Source organism: Triturus cristatus, chromosome 6, assembly GCF_964204655.1.
Source record: "Triturus cristatus chromosome 6, aTriCri1.1, whole genome shotgun sequence".
Classification (NCBI taxonomy): domain Eukaryota; kingdom Metazoa; phylum Chordata; class Amphibia; order Caudata; family Salamandridae; genus Triturus; species Triturus cristatus.
Genome location: NC_140589.1, coordinates 611153031 through 611168517, shown reverse-complemented (window position 1 = coordinate 611168517; position 15487 = coordinate 611153031). Strand labels below are relative to the sequence as shown.

Below are 15487 nucleotides of genomic sequence, written 5' to 3'. Positions count from 1 at the left end.
AAATAGTAGTGCAGCAGGAGGTAAGTTTGCTGAGTTGAGGAGAAAGAGGGCATGGCCACCGAAAACCTCTCAGTAAACCCGCTGCGTGGGAATTGTTGGCGGTAACAGGAGGGGTAGTTGGCCCCTAAGGACCCTCAATAGCCAAGGGGACTTCATCCCCCTACTAGTAGTGCATCAGATGGTGCATTTGCAGAGTGGTGGAGAAAGGGGGCGTGGCCTGCTATCAGATCTCAGCAATACTGTTCTATGGGACTTACTGGAGGTAGTAGGAGGGGTAGTTGGCCCCCAAGGACTTCTTTGGAGGCCTACTACCCCTCCTGTTACCTCCAGTAAGTCCCACACAGCAGGACTGCTGAGAAGTTGTCAGAGGCCATGGCCCCTTTCTCCACCACTCTTCAAACACACCTTCTGATGCTCTACTAGTTGGGGTATAAAGTCCCCTTGGCTCCAGAGGGACCTTGGGGGCCAAGAAGACCTCCTCGTACCTCCTGTAACTCCTAAGCAGTGTAATTCCTGAGAGCTGGTCGGAGGCCCAGCCCCTTTCTCCACCATTCTGTAAACGTGACTGCTAGTTAAAAAACCTTAATAATTCAAAAAACAAAACAAAGGTTACAGGGACGTTATAGTTAGGAATTAGCATTTAAAAAACCTTAGAAATTCACTAAAAAAAACAAAGGCTACAAGGACGTTATAGTTAGTCAAATTGAATTTAAAAAAACCTAGAAATTAACTAAAAAAACCAAAGGTTAAAGGGACGTTATAGTTAGGAATTGGCATTTCAAAAACCTTAGAAATTCACTAAAAAAATAAAGGCTACAAGGACGTTATGGTTAGTTAAATTGAATTTTTTTTTTTTTTAATTAACTAAAAAAAAACCCAAAGGTTACAGGGATGTTATAGTTAGGGTCAGATTTTACTCATACAAAACCAGAGAAATTCAGCCGTTATAGTTATCTGAGTTAACTATAACTCGCGCCCCTGCAATGCACTGCTTATGACCGCACATAATACATCACTCATGACATATATATATATATATATGTATGTGTGTGTGTGTGTATGTGGTTTTGGTGTTGGTGTGTTGACTATGTTTTTTTTTATTTATACATATATATAATTAGCAAAACACAGTCAACACACCAACACCATGCATATATTCAATCAACATTATACATCAACAAAAACAACATATTATATCAACATAACCCAGCCCAGTGTCAGTGTCAAATGTGTCAAATTCACACGTCTCAGACTGGGATTGAGTAGGAGGAGTAAATGTGAAAGAGACTTCACTGGTGAAATCTCTTCCTCCCTGCTTCTCAATGGTGGAGGAAATTTCACTGCACTTTTCAATTAATAAGATGATTCTTAGCCGACTCTAATTCAGAACATATGTGTATTTGCAACACTTGAGCCTCCGGTCCTTGTCCTCTCTACTGTATTATTGAACATTTACACCTTTCATGCAACTCCTTTCACCATCAGTGTAAGGATGTGTCGCAAATTTCATGAATAGAATCCCCCTCTTAGGTCCAATCATTTTATGTTCACCCAGTTAGGCAGTTAGGCCGTTCCTGGCTTTGTGGCGAGGAATCTTGGAGTTAAGATGGACTTGGGCCAGACCATGACACATTAGATAGGAGCAGCGAATCAATCCTATTTTTGTAGTTTTGAACTCTGTAGCAATCGTTTAATATTCTTCCCTTTGCCCCATACAGTTTTTATAAACACCAAAATGTCATCCCTCCATGGCTGTTGCAGTGAGATCTGCTTGAGTCCCTCAAAAGACTCAGATTATAATCAAACTTGGGCTCTGATTACTAAATTAGCCAGTAAACATGGCGGAAAGGGTTGAACTTGTGTAGCCATTAAGGGCAGTCATGCTTAGATTCCTGGTTGGTAACATGTGAATTACCAATGCAGAACGTCTGTTTCTGCATGTGGTTCCACAAATCAAGAGACATCTCTGAGTATTACTGAGAAATCTGCAGTATTACTTTGTTGTCTCCCTGTATTTACAGGTCATCTCTCGGTAGCACTAGAGATGTTTTCACATGGTGGGGACTTTTTCTCTCCAACACAAATATCATCCTGTTGGAACATGAAGGTTGGTCATATTCATCATGTCAGCCCAGCACTGCCCTCCTTGTCTACTGAAATCACAATCATAAGGCTGTATGGCTGGCTCTCAGGCACAACCGTTCTTTTTTTCCTAAGGATTTAATTTTTTCAGACCAAGGCGCACTATTAAGTCACTCATCACTCCGCTATTGTTTATCATGTTTTACTAAACATGCTCGTCTAGACAGATCACTGACAGAATATCAGAAACGAAAATATTGTGTGGACAGAAAATCATTTAAAAAATATTGAGGATTAAAATATAGAGAAGCTAAGTTCAAATAGGTAAGTATGGATTTACTATTCTTAACTCCACGTCTAGATACCTTGGAGATATTATATGTATATTGTCAAGGTACATATATGTAGAGTTATAGTGAAACTTTGCTTACCTATAGAAACTTACCTTCACAATATTTGTGTCCTTGACATTCTGTCTAACCACCAGACTAGACTGGGAGTAGTTTTCCATCTAAAGTTGCGTCACTCTGGAATTCCCTTTCGAAACCAATGAGGAAGCAATTTTATCTAAAATGTTGGTACGCCATAACAGATAAGCAGAGGGACATGCATTGCTGCCTGCAGCTGCAAAAATACAAAATACAAATAAAAATATAATAAAAATACGGCACCGTCCTATTTTATGTGCCCTATTTAGTTTCATAGCTCTTTTGAGGTTTTCATGCATCTCTCCATGGTGTGCACTCTTAATATCGACCTAATAATACTGATTGGACACAATATCAAGGACAAAATATAGAAAAAGATACCAACAAGCAAGTAAGTCTAGATTTTCTATTCTTCACATCATATATATGTACCTACGCGGTACACGTGTCTTCAAGGTACATAGATGTGGAGTTAGGAATAGTAAATCTATACTTTCCTATATGCTCTCATTTTGTGTCTTGATATCTGATTCTGGGTACCGATATCCAGGAGCACAATCATCTCTAGGGTTGGACCTGCCTGTACACCAATCAGGCAGTGCCCCATGGGCTGGTCTGACGGATCAATGTGTCGCCCATTTTTAGGTCGAGCCTGGGCAGCGCATGCGCTGCTCTGCGGCATGCTGTATTGGAGTATGGAATAGAAGCTCCACCCATATTTGTCATTGGCTTGTGTCATTGCTCTTCGTAAATGCTGGCTTCTGAATCGTTAATAGGCTTGTTAGTCCGTCCTTAGTACCGCCTTGTCTTCATTTGTAACCTCCCATGAGGACTGGCCAATTTACTTAGGTTGTTACACGGTACGTCCTTTTGAGTTTGTAAGCACTATTTTCTTTAATGAGTTTTTCCTACTGCAGGCACAACATGCTTTCTTGCAACATTCAGCGGGCCATGCGTGCTCTCACTTTCTGAGCAGCCTGGGACAATGGCAGACGCTTCTTTGAATAGGTCTCGCATTTACAAGAGTTTGAGCTATTGGCATTGTAAATGACAATGCCTTTTATTTATGTGTTAATTTGCAAAACAGATAAATAAAAGGCTATGTCATTTACAATGCCAATAGCTTTAACTCTCGCAAATACGAGACCTATTGCTTTGCAAATGCTTGTTCTGTTTGAGGGCTTGTTTTATGGTCTGCTGGGCTGGTTTACACTGTTGATTTCCCTAATATTAAAATAAACATTGCCTGCAGCAAAATCAAATCTGTGCAGTCTTCCAAACCTTGCAAAACTTTTATACAGCATGTCTTTACAAGTTCAAAAGTGTCCCAATTTGCAAACATTAGCCACTTTTTTTTAGCTTTTTAATGCACTTTTGTGGGACAGTTTTATTTTGGTGCCCGGGCCTATTTTCTGCCCCAGTCCTACCCTGATCATCTCCCGTATGAAATAATTAGAACTTAATATTTTTTTTTTTTTGGGGGGGGGAAAAAAAGTCTTTATTATAGACCAACAATAAGTATACATCTCGGCATACTGCCTACAACCGCAATCGGCCTGGCAATGCGACATTGCAAGTGTGCAGAGAACGTATTAAGAGAGGGTAGGGGAGTACACAGCAAGCCGCCTACAACCCTTCCGGGCCGGCCGCGTTGGATGGAGCATTAGGCTGTACAAGCAGGATTATCATTGTACGCATGTGGTATCAAACACTAACAAACACAAGCATGGACAGTGAACGGCCCCACTGATGCACTGCAATGTAGCAAAGTATGACTATGATGATGGGGTATTACGACCTATAAAGTGAGCGGTAGTGTCCCGTAGTGTCCCTTGCGCTCCAATGTACGATATGTGCGGGCCCGGATAAAAATCTCTGTCAGGGAACGTTGGTGTGGAACATAACATTATCTGATTGGAAAGAGTCAGTTTTCAAAAATACATGATTCAGTGTTAAAGTGCCCCTCGTTTTAACAGATCTAGGTGGGTGGTGAAGCGATGCTTTCAAGTGTACATGCGCTTAACAAGTACTTTTGTTTATTCATTCATTTACTCATTCATTTTGAGCTTCCATGCAGGGTATGTGAGCTCTGAGATTGGCAGGTGCCCTTCATGTGTATTAGAAGAGAGGCTTGGGAGGATGTGTGAGCCTCTTCGGTAGATATACTTCCGGCACTATTGATCCTGTTGGTAAAGTGCTTAAATCTAGTGTTTCTTATTTTCCTCTTATACTGTGTGAGATCAGCCAGATACGCCCTCTACAGATTATCCTTTCATGCCTCCTTCTGGCGTTGTAAAGTGGGCTGGATCCCTTTGGATCTCAGACCCAGTGGAAAATTAAAACGGACATTGAAACGGGTCCCTTTCAGACTCATTATTCATGTTCTTACCTGTTCATGCTAAAACACTGATCAATTTCTGAACAATGAGTGAACAAAGCGTTCAGTTAATCCATGCCGTTCCTGCTTATACTTAATATGCCTTTACTTAATCTTGCATTCCCTATGAGTGTTTGCTTTTTCCAGGATGTTGTGTTATGTCTTTTTTCCAGGCAGCATACCACATTTGTTTAGTGCATAATTTGAATTGAGTCGCATTCAGGTGTTTGTAATGGGGCACAATTGAATCGTGCGAGAAGGCAGTGCGAGTTTCTCTGAGTGCCTGTCATGGTCAAAAAGGTGTTCAGAATACATGGTCATCCAATCCTTGGCCTCTTTGCAAAGCACTGTTCACATATGCCACATATTCAGCTGTGATTCAATGCAAATATGTGGGTAGGGTGGTAATCCATGCAAATTGTAGTATATATGTTCAAACCACATCCCTAATTATATTGATCCCGCCACTTTCAGGGACCCCCCCACTTTTTTTCATCCAATTTAAAACCCTGAGAGGATTTATAAATTCAAAGGCTACCATCACCCAGAAAAGGAAAGCATCACGCTATGATTTAGATCATTGGTTCCCCAAGTTCAAATCTGCTGAGGCTGATCAGGAGTGGACATTTACATTTGGCCCTGGATGGTGTCCTTTAGGTGGTGTCTGTGACAAAGAGGACTCTTCCTTGGACACACAATCTATTAACCTGCGTAAAATCTGTTGGGTGTGGGTGCTAAACTGGAGCGTGGCTGAAAGGGAAATCCCTAAAATGTGTATATTTATGCTTGGAGTACAGATATATACCAAATATCCACATTCCTAATTTACAGATAGCCACTATAAACAGGAATAGCAGTGAAATAATACAACAATATAATTTCACATACTGATAAGAACTGGGCAGTGTTCATTCTATGGAAAACCACAGGATGTACATAAGAGGGCCAATTAACATCAGTTTAATAGCCAGAGATTCAACGTTCTTCTTAACTCCATATCCCATGCCTGTGTTGTTTTCATGAAAATTCATGTTATCTTATGCAAATACATGGATAGCAGATATGTGTGGCTACTAAACTGATTTGTAAAGCTTGTCTTGTGTCACCATACAATTTAGTTCAGACTTCTAATGATTTTGACCAATAATACGTCACCACTTTCTCCGAAATACTAATCAGTCATGATTAGTGTGGGATTCAGTCTATGCCTGTACTTCGTTCACAGTTGGAGCTCTCACTCTGTGCTTAGTTTGGCCTTTGGAAAGATCACTATGATGGGTGGAGGGTCGCAGCTCTGCACCAGGAGTTGTGTAACGTGTATGGGTTTGAGGCATTCTGCGTGTCTAACATTGACAGATTTGTGAATGTACAAGTGTCACAAGAGTATTGCTTCCGATAAAAATCCAATACTGAGGTGTTTGGAATTTATCAGATGTAATCATCTTTACACATTGTGAATTTTTGGGAAATAATATGCAAATATGGGTGTTTACCACGTTAAAATCCTCAGGTGCTGGTTTGACCTGCCAAATTCTAAAGAATTGTGAATTTTGTATTGCATCTGAGAAGTATCGGGTTATATATACATCCACCAGTTTTAAACAGGTGTTTGTGGAGGGAATGAATCAGCGGGCCACTTGCAATCCGGGCCATAGAGTGTCTATAAAGCAAAAGACACACAGATGATGGACGGAATGCAGAGCAAATCAAACATTCACCCCTAGTCAAGAGATCTTGGTACTGGGGAGAATGTTTCACATTGTGCAGAATTCTGTCCATCAATTGTTCTTTTTGTATGGGTGTCTATAAGCAGCACTTTCTGCTTCAGTGAGAACCAATGCACAGTTTTAAAAAAGAGGACGGTGTGGTCCCCCAATCTCAATTGACCTATATTTTCGTGAAAATGCTCTAGTCAGTGTTTATGTGTGGCAAAATGGTCCTTTTGGCCTTCACTGAATCATTGCATGTGCTTCCTTGGTTCTCATTGGTAGTAGATCCAGGAACACCAAAGCAGTCTTCTATAAGAGTGATATGATAGAGGCAAGTTTGAGGGGAAAAAAGGCAAAGTCACTGCGTTTGTAGCACGTTTGTAATAAGTTTTTGTAATGTCTAACTGTTTAATGTGAGTTTTGCCCAACAAACACGACTTTCACTAGTGAATGTACAGTGAATTGTAAATGGCTTCCTACCCCTGCTACCTCAGTTAAGAAAACTAAGGGTAATTGAGTGTTACCAGTACTTTGTCCCGACTCCATATGGTTTCGACAAGGACCATGATGAAATGGAAGGTAAAACGTGACTAGAATTTGAGTGCTCTGCTCACAAATTGTCCAGTTTGTTGGGATTAGTAACATGTGGTTGCCGAATGTTGTTTCCCTCTTCTTGAGGAATGATCCCTGTAATTCAAAGCACTTTTAAAGGGTCTCTTTATGTCTTGTTTGGGACAGGTTGCCCAGAATGCAGACTGAAAGAAAATACATATATCTCAAGGCTAGTCGGAGTTCCAGTGTTTCAGTGTATGGGATGCTGTTTCTCAAGAGCCTATCCCACTCCAATGAGATCAAAGAAGACCATGCTGGTTCCAAAAAACATTACATCTGAAGCCACATGTTGTGTAGCAAAGACATTTACAAGGGTAAGGAGAAGCCACAGAGCTCTTTGTGCACAGTGTGATCCTGAGACAGCTTCCACTATTGTGAAAGACACAATCAACCTTATACTCTAAACCGCACAGTCTCGTGTTGTAGTTGTGCACTCAGTGTGGTGTTTGCGGGGTGCATAATTACAACACCATTTTGAATGTTCCTGCTTGGAATGAGACATAGCATTTGATTTCAGAATTTGTACCCCACAATCTGTGCACGTTTTGCCCCTATGCACATTGTGTCAGATGTTTTCATGCACAATATGCTAGGCTAGCCAGTTGCGGCTCCTCGAGGGAGTGCTGCGGGGCGGTGGGGTGGGGCAGGGGCAGGGTAGGGGGGAGTAAACTCCTGCATGCGGCCGACCGGAGTTAAGTACATAAATAAATAAATAAATAAATAAAACGACATTTGCGTTGCAGCGCGGGCAATGTAATTCGTTTTATTTATTTATTTATGTACTTAACTCTGGTCGGCCGTATGCCGGAGTTTACTACCCCCCACCCTACCCATACCCCACCCAGCCCCACCGCCCAGCAGCATTCCCTCGAGGAGCCGCGACTGATGCTAGGGTAATATTTCAGATATGCAGGAATGACAGAAAAAGTTGCAACACCGCTTAAGCGCAAACACAGTTTGCTGGCTCATTGTAAGGAGGCCGATGGTATGTGTAGGCACACATATAAAGTAAAACGATGCTTTGTCAAGCAACAAGTATGAAGATCACATATCATCTGATGTTAACTGCGTATGAGTTGTTGTCCTCCCAAGTAGGGTTATATGGAACCTTATTTTAAAAAAATATTTTGTTTCTATCCCATCTTTAATCACATTTATTTTTACAGGATTTCATCAACATCTATCCATTTTGTATTCCTTTGTGTTGATTACTGTGGTAATCTCCTCCATGAGTGCACCTAGGCATTCTATTCTGATGACTTCTGAAGTCACTCTTGAAGGATGGATACTAAACACAAGAGCATGTCATTAATGACCTTAGAGGAAAAGTGTAGATGGCAAACCACCTGTTTAATTGACCATCCTAACATGATAGAAATTAGGCAGTGAATGGGAAAATGATCAGTGTGGTTTGTTTCATCCATTTTGTTGACCCTTGTGAGCAAAGAGACACAAAATTGCCTAGATGCCACTCTGTATAAGAACCTCTTCTGTTTAATGGAGGAATAATTTATTATCAATCCTTTGGGAGCTTTCACTTACTCTAAAATTGAAAAGTATACGTACTTTTACAAGTAAGTCGCACATCTGTACTTAGTTTGCTAACAGTCTTCTAAAATGGAGTCTAAATCAATGTAGTCTGCCGCCCCATTTCCCAACCCGTTTGAAGTCGCCAAGGACCACATCCACTGGGGCTGATGTCATCAATTTGGTAATGGGGCATGCAGCCACCCTCCCGAGTCATTTGCAGGCCCCTGGAACCCCGTCTCCCGGGGCTGATGTATTTGGGAGGGTCAGGGCGCCCTCTTCGAGCTACTAGAAGTCTCCATGGACCCCATCCCATTGGGCCGATGTAATTATTATGAGGAAGGGGTGTGCATACGACGACCCGGTAACCCCATCTCCAATGGCCCGAAGAGACACAGTGTCACAGGCATCCCTTCCCTCGGGACACTGTCTTGTTCCCTGCCCAGGAGAGTGCAGGCTCGAAAAACAAATCTAATTCCCTGTCTGCCCTTTCCTGGGCAGGGAACATAGCTTTGCTATTGGGCAGTGGGATCAGAAACAAAAGCTGCTCCCCCTCGGTGGGAACAAAGCAAAAGGATGGGTGCTGGCTGGGGAGCCCCACAGCCCCAAGCATTTAAAAAAGTGGCTGAACTGGATGGCACCGGGGCACCCACAAGTAAAAATAACAAGCATTGGCATAGCCAATAGGTCTTGCCTTTGGGACCTAAGTGTTTAACCAGAGCTATTGGCTTTCCCAATGTTTTTAAGCTGGAGAGCAGTGTGGCTGCTATGCAGCGTGTTAAAAAGTGGTATGAGCATTGTTGCTACCAAATATATAACTTGGAATGCTCTGGGTTCAAAGTTTCCATCTACCCAGACTTCACAACAGCAGTGCGGGAGGCAAGACGGAAATTCAGGGGCCGTTTGATGTACTGTGTAATGTTAATTCATAGTCAATTAGGAATCAATATGATTAATAGTCAGCAAATAAATGCGTTTTGTTTGAAGCATCCGCCGATTATAACAGGCCCATTAGCCCAGTCTCTGCCGGGACAAATCAGCCGGGCTGGTCGTTTCCCTCCCAGGTTTCATGGCAGCGGACCAAAGACATGTGGAACACAGTGGCACCCCTGCTAAAAAAGTGTTAAATGTTTAGTAGGGGCTGCTAGATGCTACACGAATTCTATGTTCCTGATAATGTGGCCTAACGGTAAGAGCTGTAGACTTTGAAACAGGTTCAAGTCTCAGCGTCGACTCAGCACCCTGTGATTCTGGGCAAATTACGGGGCATATTAACAAGGTGGCGCTATAAAATTATCGCTTCTTTTGTGGCCGTTTTTCGGCTGAAAAGCGGCGATAATTTTATCGCCTTATCAGCAAAGACACGCTGTCGCGTGTTTTGCTGATTTAGCGCCCGTTTCCAGCACGCCTAACTTTGCATCGCTAATCAGATGCAAAGTAGGCGTGGCTGTGAAACCAACCAGGGAAAATATCGCGAAGGCAGCTTCGCGATGTTAACAAGGAAAGGTAGCGATTATTTAAATCGCGTTAAGTATGCCTTCACGCAGGAATTTAACATCTGTTAAATTCCTGACGAAGGCGTACTTAACATGGGGGGTGGATTCTGTGGCTGAGACCACAGTCCCTATCATCTAGGATATCGCCATTTTCCACCATGGAAAACGGCGATATCCACACTATCTCTGGAATTTTTATCGCCTCGGCGATGCGCGTTGCTGATAACGCGCTAACCGGGCGATAAATTCCAGAGATAGCCGGCGATAAATATGCACGCGCTAAGCGCGCTTTGCGATATTTATCGCCGGCCCTTGTTAATAAGCCCCTTAATCTCTCCGTATAAATGTATTCTTGGTAAAGTAACTGGTGCTCAATACCTTCGGGTCGAGTTTGCGCTACTTAAAACTGCAACAAGAACTGAGCCCACGCAGAAGCCGCTTAAAAGCGCAGCCTTTTGTTCCAACGTTGGGGAGTCAATAAAATGAAATATTTTCTCAGAATAGATCCAATAAGGCAGTTTAAGAATGCTGAATAGGACTGCGTTCCGCGCATCCATTTTACATGTAGGCGATCACCGTTGTTATTGTCGCATATTCTGCAACCACTGATATGACCCCAGTCTCACATACCGTTCCAAATACAATACATAAGAAGAGGTAAATTGTCTTTCACCAGACATTTAGGGACTATTTTGATTGGCATGCAACATATAAACGCGTGGCAAAAGAATTTCCCCAAATTTCACTATGATCATGGATTTTACATGGGAAAATGGTTTGACTTTTCAAGCTGATGTAAGCCCTCATTTAAGGCGCAGTAAAACTGCATAACGCAAACATGGGTTTCACCCCAATAAAAAACTTGCTGGGAACCGTGAAAGCCGAAAAAAATTACATTGTTTAGGTTTTCAGGCATTTTTCTGCTCCGTAACATTATTACATCAAAACCACCAGAAAAAGGCATGTAATAATTAAATGGGTAAAGATGTGCAAAAACGCGCTGTAAGAATTTCCTAGAGTTGTGTGCTCAATATCAAACAGTGCTTGGATGCTATTTTTATGTAGCATTTTAAACAATCTCAGTAGGCATTCGTGTTTTTTTTTATCTGATAATGTTGGAAATTCCATTTAAGTAGTTTCAAATAGTATTTAAATTGTTTGAGTTATTGGCATGACATTTTTGGTGCATATTAGCTAATTTTGCTCACCTAAGAGAAACTTCACTTGTTGAACAGTGCCCCGGGTCTCAGGCGCTCCTCTGCATTTCGTAAACAACTGGGAGAGGAGGGGGAAGGGCACGGAACAGGCGCCCTCGGAATGCCTCTGTCTACAACTAACAAACGAAAGGCACGGCTGCCCGTAATCCAACTGAGGCTTGCCGCGCTAGTTAAATAAACAAGCAAAAGCGAAAGCATGGTGCGTTGTGTGTAACCTGACCCAAGAGGAATGCAGCTTCCACCCTGTGCGCCGTTGCTCCCTCCCGCGAGCAAAACGTTTTGGGAGTGAACATTAAAAAAGAAGGTGGGACATGCACCCGCCTTTAGCAATTTGCGTGCTTTCATTAGTGAAAGACAAACGCATAAGCCAATCCTATGTGTGGGAGGAGTCAGACCCACACAAAGTAGTTTAGAGTATTTATAAGAAGCCTCGCAGGGCAGCGCATGTGCGCTGGCTCAGGCTCAACCTAAAAATGACTAACTCCCACCTGCGCACAGAACAGGTGCTGGCTTGGGAGCCGCAGGGGCCATGGTAACTTAGGGGCTCCATCCATGAACCCAAACTTTACATAAACTATGGATGTCCCAAGTGGGACTGAGGCACCCAAAAATAATTTCTACAAATGAATAATAATGAAGAATAAATGAGTGGCACAAGATGCTCATTTGTTTTTCATTGGTCCTGGCCAAGAGCTCCCCATAATACCCTTCAAGGGCTTATTTACATATTCATCTCTCTTTTGTGGTGCCCCTGTCTGGCGTGGACACCAGCAACATGTTACAAAAGTCTTGTGTGGTGGGCCAGGGCTGCAAGGAGCACAGTAGAAGCCCACAATTATTTTTGTTCAAAGAGAGTCTTCTGGGTCTTTCAATGCACGATCCTAGGAGAGCTTACCATTGTTTTTAAAGCACTCCAAGCTGGAGCTGTATACTCTTCAGCTGGAGTGTGAGACCTCTTGTGGTTAGTTCTAGGGCTGCATTTTGTGGCCTGATGAGAGTGTTGAAGAAAGACTCATATACACCTTTAAATTTGTTTGGAATAAAAATGCTCTATTTTAAATATTTTTTGAGAAAATATTTATTATGCATTACACAGGACTACTTTGGAATATGAATAGTGATAAACTATTTTGAGGGTTTTTTGACAAAGCCAATAGGTCTGCTTTATGTAAGCTGATGTGCTGACCCCTTGCTAAAGTCAATAGGGCAGCTTTTTATATTGTGGTGTTCTACTCTTTGACAAATCCAGTAGGACTGCCTGACTTAAAACAACATCTCTTTATATTGTTACTTTACGTTAAGAAAATCCTCAGAAATTTACTGAAAAAAACAAAGGTTAAAGTGATGTTATGGATCTGTCTGGTAATATACTTTACATGAAAAAAAAACCTCAGAACTTCACTAAGAAAACCAAAAGTTAAAATGATGTTATAGTTATTATTATTAATTCTTATATAGCACCCACACAGGGTTTCCTGGTGCTTAGATATGAATAAGTGTATTCAGAGGCTACTAACTCAACACATCCAGGTCTTCAAAAGTGGTCAGAGAGGTACAGGTTCTCTAGGTTAGTGGAAGGTCATTCCAAACTTAGGGCCCTGGTAGGCAAAAGACTGGCTCCCATATGGGTCCGCTAAACTTTCAGAAGCAAGCATAAGGTGAGATCACTGGAAGGTATGGCGCGAGCTGACTGATAAGGTCTCACTATTCCATAGAGAGATCAAGGGCCAGCTTCTTATCTAACTCTGTGCACAAAGCACAGGGCCTTCAATTGGATCCATTTCTCCATCATGAGCCAGTGCAACTCCTGCAGAAGAGAGGAGGCTGATGCGCTTTTTGGGAGCCTGTGAAGCAGTCTGAGGGCCAAGTTGTGGACCACTTGCATCCTTCTTATGGAGGCTTTATCCACTCCCAAACAGAGGACATTGCCGTAGTCCAGTCTAGAAAGGATGAGTGCCTGAATAATTTTCCTTATGGGCTGGAAATGGAAAAGTCCAAAGTATTTTCCACAGACATCTAAGAATGGCAAAACCGGTAGCAGCACCTTCACAACCTGGAGATTCATGGACAGCTTTTCCTCTAACAGGAAGCCTAGATTCTTCACCTTTTGGGCCGGAGTAAGAGAAGCACCCAGATTTTCAGACCAGGGCTGAAGGTCCCATAGAGACAGGTCCTTTCCCACCAACACCAGTACCTCAGTTGTTTTGCGTTAGGTTTCATAGAGTTTGTGTTCATCCACGCTTCAACGTGGCTCAGATAGGATTTCAGGGTCTCAGAGTTATGGACCTGAGCGGATGACAGAGAAAAGATAATCTGTGTGTCATTCGCATAGTAGGCCAAAGCCTTCAATCAGGTCAGCCAGGGGGTGGACATAGATATTAAAAAAGGCCGGAGTTAGGGCTGAGCCTTGAGGAACCCATGAGGTAAGGGGAAGTCGTGTGGTGAAGGCATTTGCTGAGGAGACCTGGAAGGTTCGGTGAATGATGCCATCCAAGACAAGGCCGCACCTTGTACACCTAGGCAGGCCAGTCTCTCCAACAGTGTGTTGTGTGACACAGTATCGAAAGTAGCACTGAGGTCTAGTATAATTAGTGCTGCCATCTCACCATAATCCACGAGCTGTCTGAGATGTGCTGTGACTCCTAGAAGGGCGGATTCCATATAGTGGCCTGATCTGTACCCCGACTGTGAGGGGTGGAGCAATTTGTAGATCTCCACAAAAGTAGAGAGTTGCCTGTTGACATTCTTAGCCATGATTTTGGCCATAATAGGAAGCATGAAGATTGGTCTGTAGTTGGACCAATTAGAGGGATCCCGATCGGGTTTCTTTAGGAGGAGCCGAACCATGGCATGTTTCCACGGCTGAGGAATGTACCCTGCCTGTAAGGAGGAACTGAGGAGTCCCACCAACAGCCTCAAAATATCAGGGTTCAGGGTATTAAGCTGTGCTGGGGGCAGGGGGTCTGAGGTGAAAATTTCAGTTAAAATGCAACATTTTAAACTAAAATGAAATTGAAACTCACCAGTTATAGTTAACTGAAGTAACTATAACTCACACCCCATCATGCACTGCCTATGACCTCAGATATTACAATCTGTTAATTGGCTTATATAAGTCAGTAAAATAATGTCCTCTAAATATTTGCTTAGTAGGGGCTCTTCAAGTTGTCCTATGTGGGCTGTCTAATAATCTTTCAAACTTTGACATTAGATCTTTGAGACCAGCTTGTTCATCTCTGAAAATGACCCTTCAAATCTCTGTTTGACCATAAAGATCTCAACCTTACCATTAGTTTGAGGTCACAGGTACGCAACCCTGCAGGGGTTGAAACCCAAACAATCCGCAAAATCACAAGTATTTGTTTCATTGAAGGGAGGTCCATTCTCAGATATGACAGTGCATAGAATAGCATAGAACAAGAACATTCTGTTTTAGTAATAGAATTACAACCCATCTGCATAATGGGAATGTATCATTGCTGAGTACTGGCTGCACTTCAGGAGATCTGGGGCCCTATTATAGATAGGGCAAACTTTTCCTGTTTGCGCAATGGCGCACATGTAAGCATGAATGCCGGGTGCAAAGAGGAAAAGAGCTCCCTATCATGTAGAATACCCTGTCCTCAGGGCAGCAGCGAACGTGCACTGCCCACAGGGCAGCACATTCAAGAGAAATCCAGAGCAGCTGTTTAAAAGCTACTCTGTGTTCCTCTGTGCATGTGGCAACCCACCTGCACTTTAAAGATGGTTTTGAGATCCCCTTGTAGGCTGGTGCAGTGAGTGACTGCACCTACCTGCAAAAGGATGCCTGGGGGGTCTACGGGACCCCTTCCATCCCTCCAGAGGGCTGCCTTTAGGAGGCACACTGAAAGTGTGGCACCTTTTTGTAGCACACTTTCAGTGCGCCTCCTAAATGCATGTTAACCTCTGCGCCCACATCCATAATATGTTGTGAGCACAGAGGCAAAGAGATTCCCTCATTTGCATTCAGACAGCACTGCCGCTACATGTGCGTCAGTGCTATTTGTATTACAGAAGG

General features: G+C 42.7%; 1 protein-coding gene across 4 annotated transcripts in view; it reads left to right on the top strand.

The window, feature by feature from the left end:
• The window catches only part of CGA (glycoprotein hormones, alpha polypeptide), a 67856-nt gene that overhangs the window by 36748 nt on the left and 15621 nt on the right, over positions 1–15487 (top strand). For all 4 annotated transcript variants that reach the window (XM_085609217.1, XM_085609215.1, XM_085609218.1 and 1 more), the window contains exon 3: positions 7335–7522. In XM_085609217.1, coding sequence (XP_085465343.1) covers positions 7335–7522 — 188 coding nt within the window. The remainder of the gene's footprint in view (positions 1–7334; positions 7523–15487) is intronic.